This window comes from Rhizopus delemar, genomic scaffold (genome assembly GCF_000149305.1).
Source record: "Rhizopus delemar RA 99-880 supercont3.15 genomic scaffold, whole genome shotgun sequence".
Lineage (NCBI taxonomy): Eukaryota > Fungi > Mucoromycota > Mucoromycetes > Mucorales > Rhizopodaceae > Rhizopus > Rhizopus delemar.
Window position 1 is genome coordinate 150,115 of NW_027137841.1, and position 27,847 is coordinate 177,961.

Consider the following 27,847-nt stretch of genomic DNA (forward strand, 5'->3'; position numbering starts at 1 on the left):
ACTTTAAGGGACGTAATCTCTTTATAAGGTTTATGGCTATTTTTTATCTACATTATGTCTCATACTAGATTGATAGGGTGGTGTTGGTGGCAGGAATGATGTTCTTCTCATGAAGTTTGGATATTCGTTCTTCAAGGTAAGTATTTGCCCCCCCCCTTTTTTTTTCTTTTCTTTTTTTCCTTTTTAAATAAAAGCATATTTTGCTCAAATATCTATTATAATAAATAAAAATAATTTTTTTGAAACATTATTTTTATTTCTTTATTATTGTTTTTACTTTAAATATAATAATACACAATAAATAAATATGTCTATATTGTGTCAGTAGCAATTCTATAAACAAAGGAACTGTAGCTAAATTTAGACATGACCCAATGGATATACAATATGATGGACCTTCCAAATATAGAATACGCAAACGAACATATAAAGCATCGATTCCAACCCAAAACCCAAACCAAAAGAAATCCAAATTATTCTGCATCTCAAGACAAAGAAATTATGATCAAGCCCTTTGAAATAGAATATATAAATATACACAAAGAATACATTTTAATAAAGGACATCTTTCTCGTTTTTATCTACAAAGCTTTATAGCTTCTTATTTATTTGGTTGCCACTACCGTGGAAAGATCACAATAATACACAATAAATAAATATGTCTATATTGTAACTTGTTCATTCATAAAAGTGAGAAAAATGAACACTGTCCAAAAAAGGAAATCAAGAGATAAAGAGGACCATCTAATATTCTTTATGTCTCATTACACAAGGCAAAAGCATATGAGCCTATATCGAAGGATAACCTTTTTTAGTGATATAGAACATGTACTCCTCTCTTTCTCACATTTATATATATATATATATATATATATAAACCTAGACATGCTACACAAGAACTAGATCCAATACACTAATACATAATGGTTTATTTACGAATATACAAGCTTACTTGCATCAATCAATAGAAATGTTGTGTATTAATAATACTTAGTAGCTGACCATGATCATACATTGGTTGTAAATTAGCTAGGCTGGTGTTAAAAGGATTCATATATAATAGGGATATCATCACCTGCCATGCTGGTAATAAGGTGAGCTATCTATACATAAGCTTAGTTGGATATGAATACAGCCTATATAGGTCTTTGTATCAGTATTGAAGTAAGCAAACTTTTATTCTTCTTTGTTTTATTCACATTTAATCATCTGTTTGTTTTGTAAAAGAAAATAAAAATAACAACGATACATCGTATAAACATGATCACCATAAAGGGGTTATAATAAAATATAGTGTTGAGTAATAAAATAATATAGTCAGATAAAGCCAATATGTATACTTTTTGTTAATAGAAATCTTCTTTTTCTTTTTCTTTTTCCTACCATCTTGCTATGGGTTCAGAATAGACTCTCTAATCAAATCTTGAAACAAGAGTTCTCATGTCCCCATCCTTTCATATATGATCTTTTTTGATAAAATACTAGCAAAGGATCCAATGCTTGATTTGCAGTATCCGTAATATCCGTAGTAGACCTAACAGGTGTGCAGTCAATCCATACTAATAATAGCCCTAGATTTGTTGAATCAGCTTTCTTACAAAAACAATCTAATGCATATACCGTATACACGGGAAGTTACCTGTGAAGCGATGAATAAATGGGTTCAACTATACTATACAGAAGATGATAAATTGTGTGTTGATCACTAGACAATAGATTTGGCTTTACTCTACCTTTGAAGCCTTGGATGTGTCACTGAGTAATTAGCTTCCATTGAATCCTCTATTCAATGATCGTTACCATCTTGTTGATCATTTTCCTTTTTTTTTTTTTTTTTTTTTTTTTGTTGACCATACCTAGTTTACAATCATGATCCCTACATCTCCTAGTGTAAGCCTCATCTTAGGATATTAATTTTAAATAAACAAGGATTATCTTGTGCTGCTTTCCGCTCTATCAGTATAGTCTACATACTATATAGCATATAGTACATCTGTAGTTCCCTCTTATCCATCAAGGTAAGCTATCGTATAGTGTTATCTTGGACCTTCTTTTGTACCAACCAAGTTGATGGTGTGGTAAGCATTCGTAAGCTGATATAGACGCTGATTATGATTGTATCATCTTGCAAGTTGTTTCCTTTTGCTCTATTAATTTATTGGCTTGACAATGTTTACTGAATCTGTTGATTAGCAAAAGGATAATTAAAAATATCTACCTTACAATGCTTATAAATCATATGTTTTCGGACTTATTGATGCTTATAAGAAAGAGAAAGAACAAGGAACAATGAAATATGATCGACAACGATGTGACTGCTGTGCGACTTTGATTTCACTTTCCGCATTTTATGTGGTGGTATGTGTCACTGAGGGAGCCTTTTGTGATGAGGAAGCCTTTTCTTTTTTTTTTTTAATTCTTTGCATATTCTTTACACTTCCATCTCAAATCAATTTTCATATTTGATATACTCAAGCATTTTACTGATGACTTGAGACCTTAAAGACAAAACAAGTACCAAGAGATGCTAGAGTTATAACAAATTGCTATCGTGAAGGATAGACTCTCGCTTATTATAGCTCAGCATCTCTTGCTTACAATCTAGAGTCTTGATAGTACTGGTAAGGAAGCGATAATTATTAGAGATATACATTCCCTTTTCATGGTCCCTTTCTCTAAAAACAGAAATACAGCTTGCCTCTTTTTATACTTGGTGCTCAAAGGATATCAAACTATAGGATTATGTTCAAGCAAAGCTCTCACAAAAAATATTCATTGAGTTAAAAGGTGTAAATCGAGTTCTGGGTAATAATCAACTTGCCAAATCTTACAAATACAGCATTGTATATGAATAAAGAACATGTATGTCATAATGTATGAAACATAGATAATGGCTCTTTGGAGAAGTAATGCACATTGTTTATAAAATATGAAACTGTCTGTTGAGATACTCGGCCAATATAAGGTACATCATAAGTAATTAGCTGCTTATGGGAAGAGGGTAGCCATATTCAATCTGGTATCTCTATAATGGTTTCATATAACCTCAAGTGTGGTCAATTTCAGACATATAACAGTACCTTTAATAAGATATTTAGAAGAAAAAACTCCTTAACGTTTTTGGAAACATTTATATACTGTACTTCTAGAGTTGTCGTTAAGTTTTCTATGACTGTGGATGAGCTGTATCTCAATGGCTGTGTTGGCGAAACGAAGGCAGAGGATGTGGTTATAGGCTTTCCAGCCGCGCTTTATTCTCAATAATAATAAAATAAAAATTTTTGATCTTATTGTTCCTTTACACCTTTCTAAGTCTAATGTGATTTTTTTAAGACTTGGTGGCCAGGGTGGGATCATGGCTAGAACCATCTTTTGTACCATGGGCGGCTAACCACCACATCCTCTGCCTTCGTTTCGCCAACACTGCCATTGTGTTAGGAACGACACACAATTGCCGTTGGCTCCACTCCGACGTCGGATATGGTTCTGTTTTCGGTAACGTCTTCAAAAATCTTCATTGTTAGAGTACGTCCACGTACGTATTGGTCTCTTGGTCTATAGTAGTATTTTTCAAAAGTATCGCTATTTAGGCTCCAGTTTGCATGCATCTTGACGGAGTGTATCGAAGCACCATTAGATACCGCTTTCGTACTTGCTGCTGATCTTAACGAGTGTGCTTTGAACACGTCAGTGTTTATTCCTGCTTCCTTTAGATTGTCTTTTATCCAATTTGCAATAGTAACTGGGGATATTGGACGAGTTTTGTTGCCATTTTCTTCCATAATATTTGCTAAGAACAATGAATGGTTTTCAGCGAGATGTGTTCGTAAATGTTTAGTCCTCTAACAGAATTGCCAAAGTGTGTAGGCAGGGCAAATTTCTTTGTCTTTTAGTGCACCAAGTTTTGATAATTTTGCCTCTATTTCTTTAGGAGATCTTGCTGTCAATGTAATCCCTTGAAGTAATCCTTGATCATCTTGTTTGAAGTTCACATCTCTGTATTGTAACTTGCCTATATCAGAACGAGGTCTCCACATTGAAATTATTGTGGTTAAAAGGATAGCTTTTTTCTGCAATACATCTAACAATAAGTCATCTGTCTCATCCCAAGTGAGTATAAGATCAATCATAGGTTGAACATCGTAAATTTCTTGGTTATTGTTTGGTAATTTGTAGTGGTTATGTTTTCTGGCTTGAAAATATTGTTGCAAAATCAAATTGGATGCAATGGCAGGTTTTTCTGGATGGATAATCCTGAAAACAGATGCAGTTGCTGAACGTATACAATTCAGCTGTTGAGGTGATAGATGTTTGTTGACCATCAGATATTCCATTATTCTTGTAGGATGGTACTCTAAAGGATTCACCTTTGGTTTCTGTTCCAAACACCATGTTGCCCAACGTTTCCACTGTAAATCGTAATTTTTGTGTGTTGTGATCTTATTTGATTGTTGCAAATACAGTAGCCGCTCTATTTAAGGGTGACCAAAATTTTTGGAATATCCACCCTTAAATAGAAAATACCCTTAAATAGAATTTTGTGACTGTTAAAAAACGAAGTCACTTAATGTGTATTGTAGCGACATTATAGGCATGTTTGTACATGTTTCCACATAAGTACTGTCGCTTGGTATAGATTTGGTAATTGTGTAACAACAATAACAAATCAAAGCTTGCTTTTAAGGCTTGATCGAAGCTGCTGGAAGGATAATATACGAGTCGTAGACTCAAAATAATTTTGATGAGAATAAATATATGATATAGTAAAAGTTATTCTCTTTCTTTAGATTCTATCTATAAAAAAATGTCTAATAATAAACGTGTACGCCTTTCTATTTCTCAAAAAATTGAGCTCTTGGATCAAAATGCTACTGGCCAGCTTAATCAAACAGAATTAGGTGAATGGGCTATGAAGAAATTCAATTTAGATCAACCACTTGCCCAACAGACTATATCAAACATCCTCAAAAATGCTGAAACGTTATATAGTAATGTTAATGTTGTAAATAATGGCAAAAGTCTAAAAACAACACGTTATCCTCAACTTGATGATGAAGTCGAAAAGTTTGTTGCAGACATGAACAATAACAATCTGCCAGTCAATCGAGACTCAATCCTTCGATATGTGAGACATATTGCTCAAGTGAAGTATAGAATCCCTGAAAATGAAATTTCATTTTCTTATGGATGACTCGCCAAACTTTTTAAGCGAATTGGAGTAAAATGCGGGCCAATGCATGGTGAAAGTGCCTCGGTAGACATCACTTCTGAAAACATTCAGAACAAATTAAGGAAGATAAAAGAACTTCTTGGGTCATGTGATCCTGCAAATATCATGAACTTTGATGAAACAGGTTTATATTACCAGCAACCACCAATAAGAACCATATGTTCCTCCGAGTCGCTTGATGGCCTAAAAAAAAAGTAAAACTCGTCTGACAGTTGGGTTGCTCTGTAACTCGGATAGGACTTACAAAAGGCAAGCAATTGTTATCGCACAAGACAATAGCCCCAAATGTTTTAAAGCAAGTGCTAGTTTGTTATCCATGACTGCAATTGAAAAAAAAAAAAAAAAAAAAAAAAAAAAAAAAAAAAACATGAAGTTGAATACCATTATTCTACTAATGCTTGGATGACAACTTAAAATTTTTACAGCATACGCGAAAAAGTTAAATGTTGCTTTTGGAAGACAGGATCGAAGAATTGCTCTTCTTTTGGATAATGCGTCCGTTCATAAAATAAAAATTCCGCTCAACAATATCAAATTGATATTTCTCCTAGTAAACACGGCTAGCAAGCTACAGGCTCTTGATGCAGGTAGCCTATTATTTGTTGATAAAATGCTATATAAGCTGTCTTTTTGTTTTACAGTTTACTCATTCATATTTTGTATACACAGGAATTATTGACAACTTTAAGGCACACTTCCGAGCCCAGCAGTACGACCGTGCTTTATGTCTGTATACCAGTAAAAAGTTGGATAATCCGAATGCTTACAAAATGGATCAAGCTCAGGCTATGTTTTTTTCTAGCTAATGCATGGCTTAAAGTAAAACCAGAAACAATAAATGGAATGCTCCCAGATCTCCCCAGGAACTTTGACAACAAAGTTACTGGTGTTAGCCAGTTGAACCTTGAAGTAGATGAAAGTCAGATGATAGTATGTTATACAACAAGCACTACTGATAATGAAGAAACGGCAGAAAGCAACATAGATGAAACAGAAGAAAATGATAAACTAGAGCAAGATGAGCAACGTGTCGATATAGTAGAGTGTAAGAAACGGTTGAGAGAAGCCTATGAAACCATTCTCACATACAAAGTTCCTTTGGACGATCTTGATCGTAAATTACACCGCCGAATTCGAGTGAGATTGGCTGAATTAAATAAGTCAAAAGAGCAAACAGATCTTCGATCTTATTTTACAAAGTAAAAAATTTATTGTTAGAGTGCTCCAAAAAACTATCACTTACAAAACTTTCTATTTAGTGATAAAAAAATATTTGCGTTGCACCCTTAAATAGAATAGTGGCATAGTGGTATTTATGGTGGGGACCTATGTCATTCTTTAGATATACACCCTTAAATAGAAAATACCCTTAAATCGAACACCCTTAAATAGAGCGGCTACTGTAATAATCCATATGACCCCATGCTCGTTTGCAACTATCGTGTATGTGGCGCGCCAGCTTTGTACAAATTATACAAAACTAAAAAAAGATATAACTGAAGTTATACCCAGCAGCAACACAAATAAGAAAGATATCTTACTTGGTACGTGAGGCTAGAAAGCAACTTAAAAAAATCATTGACTTCTAATTAAATTTACAATGTAGAAAATGGAAGTCAAGTCGTTGATTTTATTAATTATATTTTTAGACCAAAAGAGGAATACCTCTCCGACTCTCGCTACCAACTAATTTCTGTATATAATAAGGACATCTTATCAATCATTTGGAAATATAGTCATAAATTCGACAAAAAGACTCCTCTGGGGTTTAGCCAATGGTTGAATTCGCAAAATGTTGATTTGACTTTAACTAAGCCTGAACGAAAAACCATAAAGACTAAAGAAAAAAGAGATAAAACTTAGAAGCAGACACTTGTATGTCTTAAACAACAAATAGTACGGCAAGTTTGAAATTGACAATTAAGAACACAAAAACTTACTGGCTGTTGTTATAGATTCTGTGGTAAAAGATATTGTCGAAGTATTGCCAAAACACCAACAGATATTAAATGAAATGAAGAAAGAAGGATGTCAAGTGATTGGTTATTGCAGAAAATCCGTTGGAAAGACAGAAAACAGAGCCAGTTGCTTACAAAGGATGATAGATATATTGTACAAAAGATCATTAGTGGATAAGGTCTTTGTTTCTCCCCTTAGTACAGCGAAGCAAATATTTTCAAAGCGCGATGTGAAAGATGTAAACCAGATCTCGTCACAATTGAATAACACTCATGGAAGCACAATAGATTTTTTGGAGTTTTTAAATAGCAATCCAAAAATATGCATTACATCAATTGATTATGCTGGCTTCACCACTAACCAAACAGATCTTAAACAATTATTAAGGTAACAAAGAGCGTAAATTCTAAAATAGTATCCAGAAACAACTCAAGCCTACAAAAAATATTTATTGATCAATTTTTTTATGAAAATCAGTTTAAGTATTTCGATAGTGTCCAGCTGCTGAACAATCCTGAGAATCTTAAATTTTTTGATTGTCGCCCAGCTTTAAAACAATGGGGTAAATAGATATGGGTAATTAGGCGTATACTATCAATTAGGACATAAATCTTTTTTTTATTAATAAACAATTGAAATTACAAAATTTGAGTTTTCTAATCTACGTCGTTTTCTACCAAATGCAAGCTGCTGCGATATCTTTTATATTTCAAAGGATTTGAATTGATTCTTTCGTTACAATGTAACAGGGGTTTATATGGATTTTCTTCGAAGCAAACATCGACATCTTTAATCGCTTCCGCTTTTTTTAGAGCTATAGTTACGTTAGATTCAGTATACTCCAAGCAAAAGAAAATGCATAATGCTTGTTCTCTGGTTATAGCTTCAACCATTAATAATAAAATGTTAAAAAGAATAGTTTTAAATTCTTGAAGCGCTCTTTTATAAATCACCAATTGGCATGGAAATGTATTACGCCAAGCAGGACCGGCTCAGGAAAATGGACCGGTTGAATTTTTTTTTTTATTTTCTAAGCAGTAAAATGGACCGGTTGAAATTATTGTACACTTAGACCTGAAGAACAAAATAGGAAGGTTAATATTTGCTAGAATCTTCTTTATTAATATTGTTGAGCGAATTCAGAGATATAAATTAAAAATAAGCTTTAAGTTGTATTGTCAATCGATTTTTGAGCTCGGTCAAAATAATAATAACAATAATAAAGAGGGTGGGCATATTAACCTTCCTATTTAGTTCTTCAGGTCTAAGTGTACAATTCTAGGTCGAGAAAATTCTCTCGCAAGAATTTTATAAGACCGTCAGAACAAAATAGGAAGGTTAATATTTGCTAATCCAGAGTCCAATCTTCATCGGCATCATAAAACATTTCCGTGCCGTCTTCGGTGTGAGCCAAAACAGTGTTAGTGAAGCTGGCATCGGCCATATGATTCTGTTGATAATGCTGTCGAAACGTGTCGGAGGAGGTCCAGTTACCTAGCGAGACAATATCTTGCAGATCCACTCCCTTGTCCAAAGCCGTGGAAGAAGCCAAAGAGCGAATAGACACACGAGATTCAGTTGTAGACAGCGAGATAAAACGTCGATGCAGCCAAGAGGAGATGGTGCTTGAGAGAACAGGTTGGTTAAAATTGTTAGCCTTGACAAATAGAGCTGAATGTCTTGTACGTCCTTGCATCCGAGGATGGTCCTTGAGAACCGTGAAGCAGAATACGGAGCATAGCTCCTTATCTTGATGAGGATGTACCCGAAAGTCCTTAATAATCTTTTGCTTCTTACGTCGTTCCTTTGGAGAGACAACCCCTGAAATGTAGACAACCATCGGAGGGGACTACCGTACAGGAGTCGAAGGGTATGCGTGCCAAATCAGAAGGTCTAAGAAAGGCCGCCATCGCCAACAGGAAAGCCAACTTCTGTTGCAGTAGTGAGACTGACGTGTTGGAACAAGAAGGAATTGAGCGTGCATGCACCATAGATGGATTAAGATCAACACGGGGCTTGTGTATGGGCACTGGAGGCGCCTGTTTGGCAATGGAGTCGAGATATGTGGTGATAAGAGGATGTGAGCTGATAGAGCAAGAGTCAACGTGTAAGTGTGCAATTGCTGTTCTAATTGATTTCAATGTATCAAGTTACAATTGGAGATCATGTTTGAGCGTTGCCAAAACATTTACCACGTCTGCACCTGTGAAATTTGTAAGAGAAACGTTATGGGCAGGCTGTGTATCAGACGAGGTGTTTGGGAGTGAGGCTTGCTGATGATTTGCTTGATAGAGCGTCGGAGGTCGCGGATCTTCTTTGCTGGTAGTGAGGCTGTCATGGTCGTAGTATCCAAGCAGAAGCCGAGGTGTTCTAGTTTGCGCGTCGGCGATAAGACAGATTTCTTGGTGTTCACTACCCAGCCTAGTTGTTGCAGTTGTTGTACGAGCATGTTGGTGTGTTGAAGTGCCAGCTTCTTGGATTCGGCCGCGAGTATCCAATCGTCCAAATAGGCAGACACTCTGATACCCTGAGTTCGAGCCCATTCGAGGATAGGTTGACAAATTTTTGTAAAGAGGTAAAGAACCGAAGCTAAGCCAAAAGGGGTAGTCGTATATTGGTAAACTTGCGATTTCCACTTGAAACGAAGAAATTTGCGGGAATTTGGGTGAACAGGGATGTGCAGGAACGCATCTGAAAGATCTATTGATACTAAGTAATCGATTTTGCGTAATAGGTGTGCCACTTCCCTGATTGTCTCCATTTTGAAATGAGGTGGGTCTAAGTATTGGTTGAGACGCTTCAGATTGAAGACTGGTCTGATTTCGCCATTCTTTTTGGGAATGACAAAAATCGAGCTGTGAAAGCCTGGAATTTGTCGCGCTTCTTCCGTTGTCACTGGTTCGATTGCTGATTTGAGTAAGAGGTCCTGAATTGCTTTGTCGAGTTGTTGTTGTTGTTCGGAGGAATAAGGAACGATAGGTGTTGGCGAAGTCGTAAGTGGAGGAGGTGTGTGAAAAGGGATGGAGTAGCCGTGTTGGATGATGTTGTTGACGAATTGATTGTTTGAAATTTCTGTCCAAGCCGAAGCGAACTTGCTGAGTCTTCCACCTACTGCTGTTGTTGTCGAAAAGGATTGTTGGTCTTCTTGTTGCTGCTGTTTCGAGGGCAGCTGTTGGTATTTGTGTTGTTGTTGTTGCTGCTGATGTATTGGGTGTTGAAATGACTGGAGATGTTGTAGTTGAAACTGCCCTGCTGAGAGAACGGACGTTGCCGAAAAAACGAATTGTCAGTGCCAGGCGGGAAGTGAGATTGGTTGTTAATACCATTATGTCTTATGCGTTGAGAGCGATTAGTAGCTTTGCGAGTAGCCTTACGAGTGGCAGTTTGCTGTGCCAAGGTCTGTTGAAATTCGTCGAGAGACATTGTGTATTGACCCGCATGCTCTGAGCGAAGGGAAAAGGAGGGGTTCACCGCGCGCAGGGCAATGTTGTTCCTATCCTGCGTCATGGAAGCGCAAACATGCAGCAAAAGTTTTCGTACCTCGCGCAACATCATGGGATACCGTTCAAGTTCGGATTCTCGGTTTCTGTCGAGAACAGTTCGTGGGCCAGAATGCCCAGGGGACGGAAAACTGCTGAAGTGAGATATTGAAGGCGCTTCAGTGACTGATCTTCCATTTTTTGGGCCTTGTTCATGAGTCTTTCTGCGGTAAGAACTGAAGAAGGAGGTCGATAGTCCAACGATGCCAGAGGAGGATAATTCTCAATGATGGATTTGCGATCATTGTCGGTTAACAAAGGCGATGTATATAAGTGTGTATCCAGTTGGAGAAATTGGTTCAAGAATTCCGAAGGAGTCCAGTCATAGTGGGGGCGTGTGCCGACCGAGTGTAAAGGAGCAGTGTCTTCAGCTGACTGCGATGTGGAAGAGGTGGAGTCCATAGGAGAGGTGCTGCTGTTGAGTTGTTGCTGCAAGGCAGCTAATTGTTGTAACATTTGTACTTGATCTTCCAGGGATGACATGTGGAACGTAAGAATGCTTTTTTTTTTTTTTTTTTTGTTCGTTCGCGGTAATGACTGAGCGAAAAAGAAGATTCTAGCAAATATTAACCTTCCTATATTGTTCTAACGGTCTTATAAAATTCTTGCGAGAGAATTTTCTCGACCTAGAATTTTTTATTTTCTAAGCAGTAAAATGGACCGGTTGAAATTACCAATGTTGACGAAACGAAGACCGAAAATGTGATACATGCTCTCTGAGCCGCGCTTTATTTTCATAATAATATAATAAAATCTTTTTTTTTCTTTCTAAGCTGCGCACCGTGGATAAACTAATGACTGATAACACCAATGAGCCACAACGACTTTATACCGAAGAGGAAGTCCAGCAACTCCTTCAACAACAGAACGCTACACAACAACCAGAAAAGATTTATACAGAAGACGACGTTCTCAAACTTCTCCAACGACTCCGAGAAGAAGAACAAGCAATCCATGCCAGCGATAAAGAAGACAGATCACTACCTCTGGACATCATCGACTATTTGGAAGAAATTACTCCAAATCCAAGAAAATTTCAAGCGATATAAACGAGAACTCAGTAGATATCAAAGTGACAACTGGACTGTGGGGGAAGAAATCAACAAATCTCTTATCCCGAAACTTAAAAAATACAACGTCGACACACATCAAGTGGTCACTTCAATCTACAAAGGCTCAGACGTCCTTCGTACACAAGAACGAGCTGCAACAGAGCTATATGAGCAGTTATCGAACCTTCAACAAGGCGAAATGTCTCAAGATGAAGCCCAACAATTACTCGCAACAACAGTTGAGAACGCAAAGCGACTGGCAATTTACGCTTGATACCAAGCCAAACAACAGGATGAGGAAGCCAAAGGATACGCACTTAAAGCCCTTCGACTCCCATCAAGCCTTAAGCATTTGGAAACAAAAGCTTCAGGTAAAAGAGAAGCCTTCAACATTGATTTCCTTAGAGAATACAACACTGCCAATCATCAATACAAACTTGATAAAGCAGCCAGTGGATACGGTGGAAAACCAGTAGGAAGTTTTACACCATGGTCTCAATATCGAGGAGGAAAAAACTATCTTGGAGGACGAGGACATGGGGCCTCAACCTTCAACAACTCCACCTCCCACAACCCAACTTATCCAAATGCAACCAACAATCCAGAACACAAACAATAATCTCGTGCTCAACCTCTGTTCCCACCACTTCAACAGCTCTACCAATCACAACACTTCAACAACAGCCCTTACCAACAGCCAATTACGAAATACCGACCGACGGGATTGCACCTGGAGGCCGTTTACAACAATTTATAACAGCATGGAAATCGACAACAACTCACCCTTGGCCACTATCCGTAATTCAACATGGATACAAAATTCAATTTGCGAAACAACCAGTACCTTGGAGAGTACCGAAAAAGCACTTATCTGCCGAAGACCAATTACACGTAAACATAGCAATCCAAAAATTCTTAACGGGCGAGATGATCGAAGTATCACCATCCCAAAACAAGAACTTCCTTTCCAACTTTTTTACTTTACAGGAACAGACCAAGAGAAGGCCAATTTTGGATTGTCAAAAACTCAACAGCTTTCTACAAGTGGAACATTTCAAGATGGAGGGCGTGCCGGCATTACGCGAGATAATAGAAGAAAACGATTACATTTGCAAAATCGACTTAAAAGATGCATACGTCGTCATACCTATCCATCCAGACTCTCAAGATTACCTAAGCTTCGAAAACCAAGGCATTGTATATCGCTACAAATCACTCGCTTTCGGTTTAAGTGTGGCACCTCGAATTTTTTCAAAGATTATGAAATACGCCATAGAACCATTGCGCAGCGAAGGTCATCGCTTAGTCTACTATTTAGACGATATTTGTCTACTAGAAAAGCCGAAAGAGAAGATGCAACAATTAACCTACAAAGTAGCCCAACATCTACAGAGACTGGGTTTCATCATCAATTTTAACAAGAGCATGTTAACTCCTGCCAAGACTCAAGAGTTCTTAGGTTTTCAGTTCAACACCAAGAAGATGGAGATTTCGGTTCCAAGCCTGAAGATAACCAACCTCTTGAAGAGGATCAAACAATTGGAATCAGGACAATATCGATCTTGCAGATGGATAGCGAGTTTGTTGGGAAAGATGACAGCAATGATCCCAGCAGTCGGGGAAGCATTATTACACCTACGATACCTTCAACGCGACCTATCCAAATCTCTTCACTATCCGACCAGAATTGGGAAACAATATGCAACTTATCCGGTACAAGCCTCCAAAAAATTCAATGGTGGAAAACATTCATCACAAAGAAGAACGGATTGCCAATCCAAAAGGTACAATTCAAAAATCCAAAAGTAATTATACACGTAGATGCTTCGAATACCGGCTGGGGGCATGGTTCTTTCCGCTATTAATCACGACATTACTAGCAAGGCTAATAATCCTCCTGGGGTAGCCGATTCTCGCCATAATCCTAACAACAAACCGTTTGAATTCAAAACATGGGCGCAAACAGTTAAAAACCAAAAACGAAGTGTCTCATTTCACAACAAGTCAGATGTTAATAACGTAGCTAATCTGGAAAGTCAAACAGTTTTTCTTCAAGCTATTGATAAACACTCCATCGTTATTGCCGCTTCAGAATTTGAAGGCTTGAGTTTTAAAGATAGAAGTCTTAACCTGGTTCTCAGAGACCAATTTCCTAAAGGCATAGGCCTTAGGGAAAGAAACGTTGGTAGAGCCCATCAGTACATTGAGCTTAATTTTGATAATGAAGAAGATAAGATGGAAGCATTGAATAAGGAGTTTTTGATTCTCGGTAGAAAAATCAAGGTACAGGCAACGATGGATAAAAATTCGGATGTGATCAGAATAGGGATCACCAATATTCCTTATGAAAAGGATGACAAATTGAAACTGTTGATGATTCAGTTATTTGAGAAGTATGGGAGCATTTTGGAAATAGGACTCCATCATACAGTGGATGGTGGTTGGTTTAATGGCAGGGGGTATGTTACTCTTGTCAAGGATAAAACAAAAAGTTATGAGCCTCTTACACCCCAAATTCCATCTTGGGAACAAGATCACTATTTACATATTGTCTGGAGCAATATGAAGCCCATTTGCAATCTTTGCCATGTTGATGATCATACACGAGTGAATTGTCCAGTTCTTCTTCGTAGAAGAAAAGCTTGCTTTATCTGTGAGAGTACTCAACATTTAAAAGCCCAATGTCCTGATGCCCCTTGGAATCGTAAGAGAAAACAAGTGGCAACCCACCGCTCTAGGGTGATGAAAGCTAATGTAGAGCAGATGAATACCGAAAAAGAGACGGTTATATTGAGTAACCTTCAAGAAATGGATACGGAAATGTCAGAAGAAGATAATCGTAAGCCCGACAGTACATCTGTAGCAGAAGACAAAGATGATTTTCAGGAAGCCATTTCTACTTTAGACTCAGTAGATGAAGAGAACATTGACGGTAGTATCTTATCTACTCCAATCGATGAAGATTCAAGTCAGAAGAAAAAGGGCAGAAAAGAAGCCGCCAAGAGGTTACTGCACCCACTTGTCACATTTAATGGCCTCTCTATGAATATGCAGAAACGTAACAACTCGGAAGCATTTACACCTACTTCAGCTGTGGAAAGATCCAAGAAAAAATCCGCTCTTTCCGACAATAGTTTAGAAGTAGAAGAAAATGCAACATTTGAAGACGAATATGATGAAAATAACTCGGCGGCAGGAGGATCATCACAGCCCTCCACTAAACTCAACTTATAATTATTATGAATAATCATAGTAATAAAATCATAAATATGAAGATAGGCTCAATCAATTGCAGAACAATTTATAAAAATAACAATTTACAACACACCGACAACTTTATTCGATATCTAAGACAACAGCAACTAAACATATTACTATGTCAAGAAACAAATATACCTCTTCATTCATTCGATAAAATAACTCAATCACTCAACATGAAATTTCAAGCGCACCAGACACTGTGGACCAAGTACTGTGGAATCATTAATCTCAGTCAGTCCCAAAATATGGAACTAATTCAACAATCGGACGATCAAAGATTTTTACTTGTAAAAATCTCTTGGTCAGACGAATCTATACAACCCTTTTTTATACTAAACCTCTATGCTCCAGCAAGCAATGCAGTCGACAGAAATGTCTTCTTCTCGAGCATACTCCATCAACTAGAGTCCTTGGATAGTTCAAACACTATTATTCAAAATCTCTTCATAGTAGGGGACTTCAATTTCTCCTTCGACAACAATACTTATCACAACACAAGACGATCGAACGCCTCACATCACTTTCTGCGGTTTATGCTTTCTCAGTTTGAGGATTGTATAAATTACGTGGAAGACAACATCAGCTACCGACCAACTTTCCGAAGAGCAGACTCATCCACTTGTATAGACTATATGTTTGCAAACAAAAGTATTCACAACAATTGCAACAACGGGAATGTTGAATACATGAACAAAGAATGGACAGACCACGCTCTTTTATCTATAAACTTCACCGTAGGAACCTCTTCAACTGGAAAGGGTCTCTGGAGAGCTAATCCAAACTTAGTCAAGAGCCCAGCATACGTTCATAAGCTCAATGAACAAATAGAAAAATACATTACTAATAAGCTATCCAAATATAATAACTCTCCTCAAGAGAAATGGGATCTACTCAAGAAAATGGTTAAAAAGGTTACTCAAAACTTTTGCAGAAATAGATGTCAATGGAGGAATGATCGGATCAAGCAGCTCCAAAGTCAAAGAAATGATATCTTCAAGCGGTACTCCGACAACTCAACTTGTTTGAATATCTTGCTTCCTGAAGTTGAGAATAAGCTTGCAAAGTTACAAACCGAAATAGCCGAAATAGATATCCTCAGAGCAGGTAAACGATGGATCGAAAACAATGAGAAATCGGCCGGATACCTCAAAAGAACAGCTGAGTCGAGAAATATCAAGCGAAATATCACTAAGCTTGTGCATCCAGAAACTGGCTTGGAATGCTTAGATATTAAAGCGAAACTAGATGCAGCTTCCAATTTCTATTCTACACTTTACTCCACAGAACCTATTGATCATCACGACCTTGAGTCAATGCTAAACACGATAGACAAACAGGTATCACCAAGCGATGCTAAACATATAATCAGCAGCATTTCATTTGATGATATTCTAGATGGAGCGAGAAGAACTCCTCATAAAAGTAGCCCAGGCATGGATGGATTACCCTATGAAATCTTACACTTGATAATTGGTCATCCTAGCTGCAAGTCTCTAGTACTAGAAGTTTACAATGATGCTATCAACAAGGCGCTTTTTTCAAAATCATGGCAACAAACTTGTTTGGTTCTCTTACCCAAGACTGGTGACCTTACAAGCCTAAGTAACTGGCGTCCAATCTCATTGATTAATACAGATTGCAAAGTCTTTACAAGGATCATGAATAGCAGGATTATGAGTATCTCATCCAAATTGATCACTCGTTTCCAATCAGGCTTCATGCACAACAGGTTTATAGGAGATCATGGCTTCGCATGTCGGTTGATTATGGAGGATGCCTCTAAATCAACGCCAATATCAGAAAGTTTAGGAGTCATGTTAGATCAAACAAAGGCCTACGACCGTATTCACCCCGAATATTTGTGCAAAGTACTCAACAGGTTTGGTTTCCCCAATAAATTCATCAAGTGTATCCACGACCTTTTCTTTGACAATTCTATATCTGTCAACGTGAATGGATCTTTGTCTGACAGTATACAACAATTGCGCGGATTACGTCAAGGAGACTCGATTTCACCTATACTTTTCAATCTTGCAATAGAACCATTCTTACTATCCATCCTTCACAATGAAATCATTGATGGCTACTGTCTTAAAGCTAGAAGATCCAACTCTGACTTGCAATTAACAGCACCAAGACCAGTTAAATTATTAGCCTACGCAGACGATATACTCATATTTATCAATTCTAAGGAAGAATTTCTGGAACTTCAAGAGCGTCTAAAAGTATATAATGGTGCGTCCAACTCTCAAGTAAACTATTCCAAGTCGGTGGCATTTCCTTTAGCCGGTGGAAATACATTCCACAATCGAGAACTCAAAGAACTAATCATTCATAATGGTCTCAGGTGGTTTGACTCTCAATCATTAGGCTACATCAAGTACCTTGGATACCCAATATGGTTTACCAACGATCAACGAACTATATTCCATAAAGAAACCATCCGCAAGCTTGAAAGCTCGGTTAACATTCATTCACAGCGTCAACTCTCCGTTAATGGTAGGGCACACATTGCTAATACACTCATACTCTCCAAGTTGTGGCATTTTCTGCGAATTACAAGTCTCCCAAAAAGCTTTTACAACAAGGTGTCTTCTATTGTGTATCAATTCGTGACTCACAACTTGTTTCCCAGGATTGCTCGGACAACTCTAGAACAGCCGAAAAACAAAGGTGGTGTTTCATTATTGAATGTAGAAGTTCAGCAAAAGATTTTCCAGTTTCGATATATCAATCCATTGCTGTTAAACTGTCGTCAAAGGATACCAGACTTCCTGTACAAGATGTTGATATTTACTTTGCAATCTTCCTTTGATGCTCCCTCACATGTCATCCCTTTGATATTCAAACATTCCAGATCATACAGTAACATGAAAGGCCTCCATCCACTAACCCCCATGTTTAGTGCTTTGGACTCCTGTCCTCGTTTATCTACAGAAAATGACTTGACAATATCATCACAAACTAGTCTACTCATTCCCTTCAAAGATATATGCGAAGAAGACCCACAAGAGAAATTCAAGTTTAGCAAGTTTCTTCAAGCACAAAAAGCATATCATTTCTTTGAACAAGATTTCCTTTCAAATGGTATACAGTTCAAAAGCAGACAACATTGTGGCTCTCCCAATATTCTACAAAAAATCAAAAATGCTGTACTTACTGGAAACCTTATCTTCAAGCCATATTTTGCATCTTTATTATCAGCTGAACAGCAAGACCTTGAATTGGACAATGAAGAGCATCCAACTGAATCAAATATCAACTTTGACCCATTCATTCAACAGATGATCTATGAAGATATCAATATAACAGCATTGAAGAATCGTCAATTAAAGACAATGTTTAGCTTCAACTCAAACTCACAAATCACTAATATAAGTCCTAACAACTGGAAAGCTTTTATCAGTAGCCCTATGCACCATATTCCTAGGAATGTATGGTACAGACTTCTCCATAAGAAATTATCCACTCACGCCAATTTGCATAGAATCATCCCAGCAAAGGTAGATGACGACTACTGCCAATTGTGCAAGCTACCAGAAACAGAGCAACATATGCTCTTTACTTGTATTCAAAAACAAGACTTGTGGAACGCAGCCTTCAAGAAATACTTGTCAAATCCTAAAGATCCCAACTGTAGCTCAATATTCGAGGATTTATCCACTCTTAGATTATCCAAGTATTACATCTTACACTATCATGACAAGTTTACAATCTATGATTTTTTTGCTACAGTCATTCGATTCATTTGGAAAGCCCACTGGCAACAATTCTTTGAACAGACTCCTGTCGTGGATGAGATTGTCCTCAATCAAATCCAGAAGGAGCTATTGAAACTATCTGCTTACAATTCTCTATGCTAATTTCTTTTGTATTTTCGCGACAAGTCACTGTTTAATACACTTGTATCGCTCTTAATCCTTATACTCTTTGATGAGTTTTAATAAACATTAAAATTTTCATCCATAAAAAAAAAAAAAAAAAATACCGGCTGGGGGGATCAGCTCACCTCTAGTCACAACATCGGGCTTTTGGACATGGGAAGAAATTCAACAATCAATAAACGTCAGAGAACTGAAGACAATACTCTTTGAAATCCAAATACACACAAAAGACTACGCAAATTCGACGATCAAGATATTTTCCGACAATATCACAGCCCTCAAATACACAACCAAATCAGGAGGGACAACGTCGCTTCAACTTCAAGAATTAGCGATACAAATACAGAATCTATGCAACTAGTTTCAGATTCAGGTAATTTACCAACACGTTCCAGGGATACAGAACACACAAGCAGATCAGTTGAGTTGAATCAAGAAGCCACTTTACGAATCTACAATCCCAAAGAAAATGTTCCAATTAATCAACAGACAATGGGGACCTCTTCAAGTGGATGCATTCGCAGCGAGACACAACCGGCAACTACAACAATATTGGGCACTGAATCTGGATCCAGAAGCAACAGCAATCGATGCATTTCAACAGAACTGGAACATCAGAGGACTTTACCTTCACCCACCTTGGAAACTGATCCCAAGAGTCTGGAAGCAAATCAAATCCCAACATCTCAAGAGAGTAGCTCTGGTGACGCCACTGTGGTCAAGCCAATTTTGGTACCCGATGATACTACAAATGAAACATCTAAAGAAACCAATCATATGGAAGCTCAACTCAAGATGGTCTTTAGCCGCATGGCTCTTATCAACAACTTCAGGAAGAACAATGGTATAAATCAAGGCACTATCAACTTTCTTAATCAAAAAATCCGAAAAGCAACTCAACGGGCTTATGATAATGGCTGGAAGCAATGGTCAAACTGGTGTCATTCTCAGGGTAAAGATCCTTGTAACTACAATCCTCAAAATGCCTTAGCCTTTTTGATGGCGAATCAACAATACAGTAACAACCACCTCAACAGACTTCGTTCGGCAATTGCCTCAGTATTCTCAGTAGTCCATGAAACCAAACTACCAATAGCAGATCACAAGCTTACCAAAGACTTTTTTGCAGCCAAAAGAAGATCAACAGTAAAAATACCAACAATGCAGCAACTTTTCGCTTGGGACATTACCATTTTACTACAGCATATCCAGAATACCATGTCATCAACATGCAACCTTTCTTTACAGCATCTACAGTTAAAGACGATACTACTACTTTGTATGGCAACAATGTGGAGACCAAGATCGGATATTGGATGTCTTCAGCATCGAGATATAACCATCAACAACGACCAAAAGGGAGAAATCCAAGCAACTATTCATACAAGAACTCCAAAAGAAGCTCAAGTCAAGTCGATCACTTTAGGTACATATCAAGACCAGCAACTGTGTCCGGTACAGATGTTAAAATATTTCCTGGACAAGACTAGCCAATATCGTACGAACTTACCAGAAGATCATACGCTCTTCCTTACTTATTTGGAACAAGAAGACAAGAAATCATCATCCGTCCATCCATCTACTATAGCCAATTGGATAAAATCAGCAATGCAAGATGCAGGTATTGACGCAAAACATTTTCAAGCACATTCCATTCAGTCAGCATCCAGCACCAAGGCAGTTGAACTAGGACACTCAATTCAAGACGTGAAGAAGCACGCAAACTGGGGTTTGAATTCCAACGCCTTTGAAAAATTCTACTACAAACCATCATCACAAGTCTCGTCCAGTGCTGCTATAAATCATTCAATTTTTTCTTCTACGGACAACAGTATCACATTGGAGGTCGGAGTGGAGTCAATTGGGATTAGTTTAGGTACGACAAGCAACCCATATAAATGAACCACCCATTTGGAACACTTGGGTCACTCTAATTTTGAACCAATAAAAATTTGTCTTTTGCCTTGTTTTTTTATTTTTTTCTTGGCTCATGTTTATTTTTTAAGTGCACTAAATTTTTTTTGTAAAGTGTCCTGAAATAGTATATTGTTTACAAACAAGCATGCAAGTGGGCGTAAATTTTTAAGGAGTAAAAAAAAATTTGTAAAAAAAAAATTTGTAAAAAAAAATTCCTTTCTTTTTTTTCTCTTTATCACATTTTTCATGGTCTGGATTGATTGAATGGTGGAAGCTGCAGGCCCGCTCCCTGGAGAGCATTACCCGAGTAGTCCGTTAAGCTGTTCTTTCGGTCTTGGCTCTCTGTAAAGTGTGATTTAGCTTTTGAATTTAGTTTAGGATTGCCTGGCTAGGTTCTTAAGCGTGCAGTTAGGATTGCCTGCTGCACAAATCTTTTTGGGATCAGATGCTCTTTTACCTTCTCGTGGTTGATCCTGTTAATCAAAGCTGTGAAAGCTTTGAGAACTGAAAAGAGAGCTCACAAAAAAAAAAAACTTTTTTTTCAATAATTTAAATAAAGTATTCATGTTTAAAACATTTTCATTATTATCGTAAGATTTAGTTTCATCCTAAATCTTAATTAAGAACATTTTCATCCATTCATTGTTTTAAGAAAATTACGCAGTATGGTTGCTTGAATTGTGGCTCTCTTTTACACGCATCAACTTTTATGAAACTGCTGTTAATGGTGCTTACATCGTTAATTTTCGAGAGATGAAGGATTATTTGGATGTACAGGAAGCAAAGAATGTGTATGTGAAGTTGTTGGTCAAGGTAGCAGTAGAGATGGAGGCAAAATGCCCCAATTATCCAGCTGTTATTTTTGGTTTAGACAATGGAAGAAAGAACGCATTAGATATAATGACGGATGGCTTAAAGGAAGCTATTAGAAAGCAGAATGTAGCCAATGTTATGACCAGAAAGAAGGAGTTGAGGTTGTGATTTTTTTTTTAATAAAAATTTTTAACGGCTTTAGCTAAACAATCCTTTGTATGTGCAATTAACACATTTTCATTAGGATAGGGCGTTAAATCATCAAAATCGCCAGAAGCGCTAGATTTCTGATGATATCAGACATCAATAGCCACAGCCGAACCAGCAAAACCTGCTATACAATCAAAAGCTGTAACACGACGTCCTAGAAAGGGTATTTTAATGATCAGTGTATATTTATCAACCCAAACTGACTTACCACTAGCGTCATTCAAGAATTCAAGAACAAGAATGGTACCCTCACCTACATCAAAACGATGCAATAACTCGTTCCAGCCAGCTTGAACTTTGAAACAATGAGCAAAAAAAGATATGGTATGATGTTATATATTATTTTCAGGAAGTTCTTTTAAACCAACGATATAGGCATATGCAGTTGCATCTGTCTTTCAACTGAGCGTATTGACAGGAGGACAACTCGCTCTAATTAAAAACAGGTTATCAAAGTATAACAATAGCTTTTTAATTATTTATTTGGCGTATTCTTCATCATCAAAGATTCTTTGCATCAAGGTTTTTTTTTTTTTTGAGGGAGTTGATAATCATCGAAAGTGGATTTTCACACGCAAGTCACTGTAATGAATAAATAAGTTAGAAAGGTGTTTGAGTATAGTAGTTCATAATTTGACGCTTGGAATAGCTACAAAAGCTATAAGGACTAACCGACAAGTGCATTTGAAGTAACTGCAACTACAATTTTCCATGACCGACAACTATAATTTTCAATAACCGAGAATTACTTTATTTGTAAAAGACGATTTCTTTTTTTGTAACCGCCAATTAGATTTTTCTAAACCGCCAAAATTTATCGTACCAACTGTATCGTCTTGCTCTCATTTTGAACATTGTAGCAAGACCATTTCGCTAAAAAAAAATTAACAAGCAGTATGATTACATGGGAGTTTTATTATAAAAATCCATAATTTGACGTTTAGAATGACTTGCGAAGCCATAAAGATCGCTAATTAAGACTTGATTACATGCATCGGCGATTCTGCTTGACAGGTTCTCTTCAGCCAACATACGGCCTCGTTTAAGCTTTCTCTTTACCAAAGCCCAAAATTGCTCTATAAGGTTTAGCTCTGGAGAATAAGGTGGTAAATGCATCAATTTGTATCCTCTCTTCTCAATCTTCCGTATCATTGGTTGAGATTTATGAATTGATGCGTTGTCAAGGACTAGGTAACATCCTTTTAGACTTTCATCCAAGTCCATTACATCCAGCAATTCATTTATAAACTTAATGAAATGAGCAGTAGTAGTGCCCTTGGGAAAATTAGTTTTGTTCTCTGGTGGTGGTGAAGCAGCTCTTTTTACCCCCCTTATTAGTGGTTTTCCGTTTTTTAGAAGTTTGTTGACCCAGTAGTTCCTTTTTAGAAGGAGGCTTTCTTAACTGAACAAAAAGGACACTACCTGAGTGAATAGCTCCAATGATTGTATGTGAAGGTGATCTAGTTTTTCGGTTTTTACACGAGCACGGGTTCCAGCAGCAGATCTTCCATAATTAAACCGCATATTAATATGAAAGCCGGCCTCATCTATGAAGACACAATTTCTTGTGTAGTCGAGATCAGAATCTTTCCATTGCATAAACCAATCGAATCTTTGTTGCAAGTTTTCTTTAGAGTTTCTTGCTTCTGCTTCAAAAGTGGCTTTCTTCATGGTAACGAAGCTTCTTTTTGCCCTTTATTTGAGCCCACTTTCCTTTGATTCAAATTATAATGTCAAATGTGTTTTATTATGAAGATGGACAAGATAATCTTTATGATGAGCAAGGGATGAGAGTATATGATCCCATGAAAGACGTCCTGACTGAAGTCAATGATTCAAACATTATTCTGGAAACGCTAACTAATCAGTAGACTTACTTTGATCAAAAGCATCTTGAGAAGCTGGTTGTAGATAAACTAACAAGTGGTGTTAAGTCGGAATAACGCACTATTGCACTCTCAGTTTACATGAATTATAGCGATAAAGAAAGAGAACGATTCATTGACAAAATGATCGAGTGTGCACAAGAAAAGGGAGCAACAGCCAGAGTTGCACGTAGTATGGGAATCAATGTTCGCAATGCGCAAAGATGGTGGAAACAGTACAGAGAAGACGGCACTATGCCATACAAAAAAAGCAGTGAAATGAAAGGCCGTCCTAGTACTTTTACCGATGAGCATAATAGTTACCTCATTGAATTGATAGACGACGATTCCCAGATAATTGTAAGCGATATTATGGAGAGGTTGACTGAGAAATTTGAGGGGTTTAGCATTTCTAACTCTCAGCTCAACCATCATTTGAAAAACGATTTATGCCTTAATGAAAATCAAGACGACAATACAGCTAACTGAAAACAGCAATATGACTTTTCTCAAAACGACAATTTACCTAACCCACAACGACGAAACAAAATTATTTTACGACATTACATTTTCAAATAGCAACAATATATTTATCAAAGAACGACAATCTTCTAAAAAAGAAACGACAATGATTTCGTAACGACTGTACTCTTTTTTTTATGTTCATCTTCATGGTTCTTTCTGACAAAATATCTCACCAGTCGGTCAACGCAGTCTCGCAGCGACCACAGGCACCAGCGCCTCCTATCAAATTGAAAAATATGCCCTGGTCCCAAGTAGTGGCCAGGAAACGAACATCACTTATGAATGCTACTTTCGAATATGACATTCACAACAGTCAACAAGACAAAGTTATTCACTCTAAAGTGTGGAGAGCAGGACGTTCTCCAGGTAGTGTCCTCCTGGACATGACCGATAGATCTGGATTACCCGTACAGCTTATGACCCTAATTGCGAAACAATTTCCATCACGAATCGCTGTCGCAACCACTAAAGAAGGCAGTCGAAAGATGGCTGAAATCAACTTTGATCCCTCAGATTCTGCCATTGATCACATTCTTAAAGACGGCATTACTTTTGAAAATGATGCAGTTAGGCTTTTACCTTGTCGAGCCTTAGATCCAGCTGTACCTTTAGTTCGACTTCGACTATCGAATCTTCCTTTTCTTAAAGAGGACATTCTTAAGGAACAATTGAAAATGAGTTTGGAACCTTATGGCTCCGCTCTTGATTTAGGGATCCTACGAGAATCCCACACTGGTACCTATATGGGTACGGGCTATGCTATACTAAGCGTCCCAAAAAAATGATAACAGATTTTCTCCTCTTTCTCACCATCTTCCTTGGTATCAATCAGAAGATGAAGGCTTTTATGCTGTGTGGAGTGACATGCCCACCTATTGTCGCTACTGTCATGCTGAAGGACATGCTGTCTCTGATTGTCCAAAGAAACGTTCATCCCGTGTTTGTTGGAACTGTCGCGCTAGTGGCCATATTGCTTCTGAATGCGCAAAAAGCAAGAATAAGCCATTTAAAAAAGGCTAGGAAAATTTCTACTGCTCCACAAGACAGAGTAGATCAAGTTAAGGTTCAGTCGAGCCAAGCTTCTAGTGGCATAACTATGCCTACCACTTCCTCCCAGCCTCTCACTTCGAATACTATGAAACGTAAACGTTCTATTCGGAACGAATCTCGTGATGACCCAAGGATTCATTCCTCTACCTTGCTAACAACTGAGGAGGACTCTATCTTGGTATCCACTCAAGAAGTCCTGAAAGCTATCTTCACAACAACCGCTGAATCACAAGATGATACTCCAATGGAAATTAATGCTAGAAATACCGACAATCCATATGTTGCTACAGACATAGTTATAGTGGATCAAGCCACCAAAAACATTCCTCAGTCTCAACATCAGGCTGCCATGGATAGCCATCATAATAGCGCCCCACCAGGATATAACTTTCGTCATGACTCTTTAGATAATCTGGGATTACCAATACAAGCATGCATTCCCCGTGGTCAGCAGCACGGCACCACAGTATTCAACATTGATGGTGCTCTAACTCAATCTAAGCAATGATGAATAATAGATCGAAAGAACTATTATTCAACATTTCTTCATTGAACTGTAACAGTTTGGTGAAGACCCATGATACCCAAAAACAATCCAGTTTCATACGTTACTTACGCTCTTTAAACTTCAATATAATAGCCTTTCAAGAAACACACACTAACACAGACCATGTAAACTTCATCAATGTACAATTTCAAGCATCTCAGTCTCTATGGACTCGCCATTGTGACTTGCTTTCCTTTTCTTCCAACTATCAACTGTCAAATAACCTCATTCTGTCAAACCCACGCATTATTCTTTCCAAAATCAGTCATCCACAGAACTTTTATACTCCTTTTTCTACAGGTAAGGACAGAAGAGAGTTTTTTGATTCTGTATCAGATGCTCTCACTTCTGTATCTGATATTGACCCAAATCGGATCATTATTCTTATCATCGTCCTAACTTGTCAACTCAAACATCTCTAAAATGGGTATCATATCTAGAAGAATCCTTTTATAACGTGATGCATAGTAGAGACAATAGTAATATCCCAACTTTCCGTCGTAATGATGAGATCTACTCTACCATCGATTACATTTTCATTAGTAATCAGATGCGCCCAATGTTTAGAGCTACAGATATACATCGACTACACTCTTCATGGACTGATCATCAATTACTCTCTCTTTCGCTTAACCTAGGTCAAACTTCCACTGGTTTTGGTCTCTGGCGTGCCAACCCTATTTTGGCTCAACAGAAAGAGTACCGCATACAACTAAAATAACGGCTCACGGATATCGTTCCTTCTTTGCCTACTCAGATGACTGCACAAGAACAATGGGACTACGTCAAATCTGAGATACGGCAATTTACTCAACGCTATGCAATTGACTACACCAACTGGCGCAAGAAGTCAATTAAGGCCTTGCAACGCAAGCGCAATGCTTTCCTCCGCAGTCGGCCACCCACAGCTATACGTTTACATTATCTTCCTGTTATGGACCAACAAATTGAATCTCTTCAACAAGAGTTGGTAGATATTGCAGCATTAAAGGCGGGAATACGTTGGAGAGAACATGGAGAGAAATCCGCAGGTTATCTCAAGCGGATACACCAGGTACGAACTGTAGAACAGAGCATAAATTTTTTGCAAGACCCTACATCTGGATTGACTGTTTCCTCTCGTACACAACTCATGGAGGTTAGTCAAGCGTTCTACCAAGAACTTTATTCAGTGGATCCTGTGGATGAGCATGACATTGATTGCTATGTGCAAGATATAGCAGATCTACCACAATTAAATGAAGATGATCGTCGCTATCTCATCTCACCAATTACGACTGAGGAGATAATTGAACAGTCAAAGAAAGTAATTAGAAGGCAAAGTAGTCCTGGTTCGGATGGTTTAGGTTATGTCTTCATGCATCTCATTTATCAGTTCTCACCGTTAAAGGATCTTATTATCAAGGTATACAACATGGCTTTAACTGCTGGTTCCTTTCCATCATCATGGCAAGATTTACGTGTAAGATTACTGCCAAAGAAAGGGGACCTCTCTACCCTCAAAAACTGGCGGTCAATCTCCTTGATCAATTGCGATGCAAAGATCTACACGCGCATTATAAACCAACGGATGAGATCCGTTATGGACACAATTATCAACCGTTATCAAACTGGTTTTCTTGATGATCGCTTTATAACTGAAAATGGTATGGTTCTCAATATAATCATGGAACAAGCTCATGTTCAAAGACGGCCTGAGATTGGTCTCTTATTAGATCAAGAAAAGGCCTATGATCATGTCTACCCTATGTACTTACGTCAAGTAATGTTGGCCTTTGGGTTTCCTCCATCTTTGGTTCATTCTCTTGAGAATCTTTTCTTTGGAAATGCGGTGAGAATCAATACAGTAGCCGCTCTATTTAAGGGTGGCCAAAATTTTTGGAATATTCACCCTTAAATAGAACATACCCTTAAATCGAATTTCGTGGCTGTTAAAAAATTGAACACACTAAATATGTATTGTAGCTACATTTTAGACATGTTTGTACAACATGT

General features: G+C 37.7%; 14 protein-coding genes across 14 annotated transcripts; 9 read left to right on the forward strand and 5 right to left on the reverse strand.

Moving 5' to 3' along the window:
- Positions 1–3,842: 3,842 nt before the first annotated feature.
- On the reverse strand, positions 3,843–4,322 carry RO3G_14862 (uncharacterized protein; the record flags this gene model as incomplete). Its single annotated transcript, XM_067669446.1, has 1 exon — positions 3,843–4,322. The coding sequence occupies one exon, from the start codon at positions 4,320–4,322 to the stop codon at positions 3,843–3,845; it is 480 nt and encodes a 159-aa protein (XP_067525547.1).
- Positions 4,323–4,804: 482 nt separating this feature from the next.
- RO3G_14863 (uncharacterized protein) lies at positions 4,805–5,191 on the forward strand (the record flags this gene model as incomplete). Its single annotated transcript, XM_067669447.1, has 1 exon — positions 4,805–5,191. The coding sequence occupies one exon, from the start codon at positions 4,805–4,807 to the stop codon at positions 5,189–5,191; it is 387 nt and encodes a 128-aa protein (XP_067525548.1).
- An 882-nt stretch (positions 5,192–6,073) lies between these two features.
- Positions 6,074–6,603, forward strand: RO3G_14864 (uncharacterized protein; the record flags this gene model as incomplete). The annotated part of the gene is made up of 2 exons (XM_067669448.1): positions 6,074–6,429; positions 6,591–6,603. 2 exons carry the CDS (start codon positions 6,074–6,076, stop codon positions 6,601–6,603), a joined length of 369 nt encoding a protein of 122 aa, XP_067525549.1.
- A 1,934-nt stretch (positions 6,604–8,537) lies between these two features.
- RO3G_14865 (uncharacterized protein) lies at positions 8,538–9,029 on the reverse strand (the record flags this gene model as incomplete). Its single annotated transcript, XM_067669449.1, has 1 exon — positions 8,538–9,029. The coding sequence occupies one exon, from the start codon at positions 9,027–9,029 to the stop codon at positions 8,538–8,540; it is 492 nt and encodes a 163-aa protein (XP_067525550.1).
- A 348-nt stretch (positions 9,030–9,377) lies between these two features.
- On the reverse strand, positions 9,378–9,950 carry RO3G_14866 (uncharacterized protein; the record flags this gene model as incomplete). The annotated part of the gene is made up of 1 exon (XM_067669450.1): positions 9,378–9,950. One exon carries the CDS (start codon positions 9,948–9,950, stop codon positions 9,378–9,380), a length of 573 nt encoding a protein of 190 aa, XP_067525551.1.
- A 790-nt stretch (positions 9,951–10,740) lies between these two features.
- Positions 10,741–11,211, reverse strand: RO3G_14867 (uncharacterized protein; the record flags this gene model as incomplete). The annotated part of the gene is made up of 1 exon (XM_067669451.1): positions 10,741–11,211. One exon carries the CDS (start codon positions 11,209–11,211, stop codon positions 10,741–10,743), a length of 471 nt encoding a protein of 156 aa, XP_067525552.1.
- Positions 11,212–11,538: 327 nt separating this feature from the next.
- On the forward strand, positions 11,539–12,399 carry RO3G_14868 (uncharacterized protein; the record flags this gene model as incomplete). Its single annotated transcript, XM_067669452.1, has 2 exons — positions 11,539–12,018; positions 12,073–12,399. 2 exons carry the CDS (start codon positions 11,539–11,541, stop codon positions 12,397–12,399), a joined length of 807 nt encoding a protein of 268 aa, XP_067525553.1.
- Positions 12,400–13,601: 1,202 nt separating this feature from the next.
- On the forward strand, positions 13,602–15,014 carry RO3G_14869 (uncharacterized protein; the record flags this gene model as incomplete). Its single annotated transcript, XM_067669453.1, has 1 exon — positions 13,602–15,014. One exon carries the CDS (start codon positions 13,602–13,604, stop codon positions 15,012–15,014), a length of 1,413 nt encoding a protein of 470 aa, XP_067525554.1.
- A 659-nt stretch (positions 15,015–15,673) lies between these two features.
- Positions 15,674–18,904, forward strand: RO3G_14870 (uncharacterized protein; the record flags this gene model as incomplete). Its single annotated transcript, XM_067669454.1, has 1 exon — positions 15,674–18,904. The coding sequence occupies one exon, from the start codon at positions 15,674–15,676 to the stop codon at positions 18,902–18,904; it is 3,231 nt and encodes a 1,076-aa protein (XP_067525555.1).
- A 372-nt stretch (positions 18,905–19,276) lies between these two features.
- Positions 19,277–20,962, forward strand: RO3G_14871 (uncharacterized protein; the record flags this gene model as incomplete). Its single annotated transcript, XM_067669455.1, has 2 exons — positions 19,277–20,801; positions 20,955–20,962. The coding sequence occupies 2 exons, from the start codon at positions 19,277–19,279 to the stop codon at positions 20,960–20,962; spliced, it is 1,533 nt and encodes a 510-aa protein (XP_067525556.1).
- A 633-nt stretch (positions 20,963–21,595) lies between these two features.
- On the forward strand, positions 21,596–21,823 carry RO3G_14872 (uncharacterized protein; the record flags this gene model as incomplete). Its single annotated transcript, XM_067669456.1, has 1 exon — positions 21,596–21,823. The coding sequence occupies one exon, from the start codon at positions 21,596–21,598 to the stop codon at positions 21,821–21,823; it is 228 nt and encodes a 75-aa protein (XP_067525557.1).
- A 1,440-nt stretch (positions 21,824–23,263) lies between these two features.
- RO3G_14873 (uncharacterized protein) lies at positions 23,264–23,536 on the reverse strand (the record flags this gene model as incomplete). The annotated part of the gene is made up of 1 exon (XM_067669457.1): positions 23,264–23,536. The coding sequence occupies one exon, from the start codon at positions 23,534–23,536 to the stop codon at positions 23,264–23,266; it is 273 nt and encodes a 90-aa protein (XP_067525558.1).
- Positions 23,537–24,491: 955 nt separating this feature from the next.
- RO3G_14874 (uncharacterized protein) lies at positions 24,492–25,813 on the forward strand (the record flags this gene model as incomplete). The annotated part of the gene is made up of 2 exons (XM_067669458.1): positions 24,492–25,002; positions 25,047–25,813. The coding sequence occupies 2 exons, from the start codon at positions 24,492–24,494 to the stop codon at positions 25,811–25,813; spliced, it is 1,278 nt and encodes a 425-aa protein (XP_067525559.1).
- Positions 25,814–26,609: 796 nt separating this feature from the next.
- Positions 26,610–27,749, forward strand: RO3G_14875 (uncharacterized protein; the record flags this gene model as incomplete). The annotated part of the gene is made up of 1 exon (XM_067669459.1): positions 26,610–27,749. One exon carries the CDS (start codon positions 26,610–26,612, stop codon positions 27,747–27,749), a length of 1,140 nt encoding a protein of 379 aa, XP_067525560.1.
- Between the last annotated feature and the right edge of the window lie 98 nt (positions 27,750–27,847).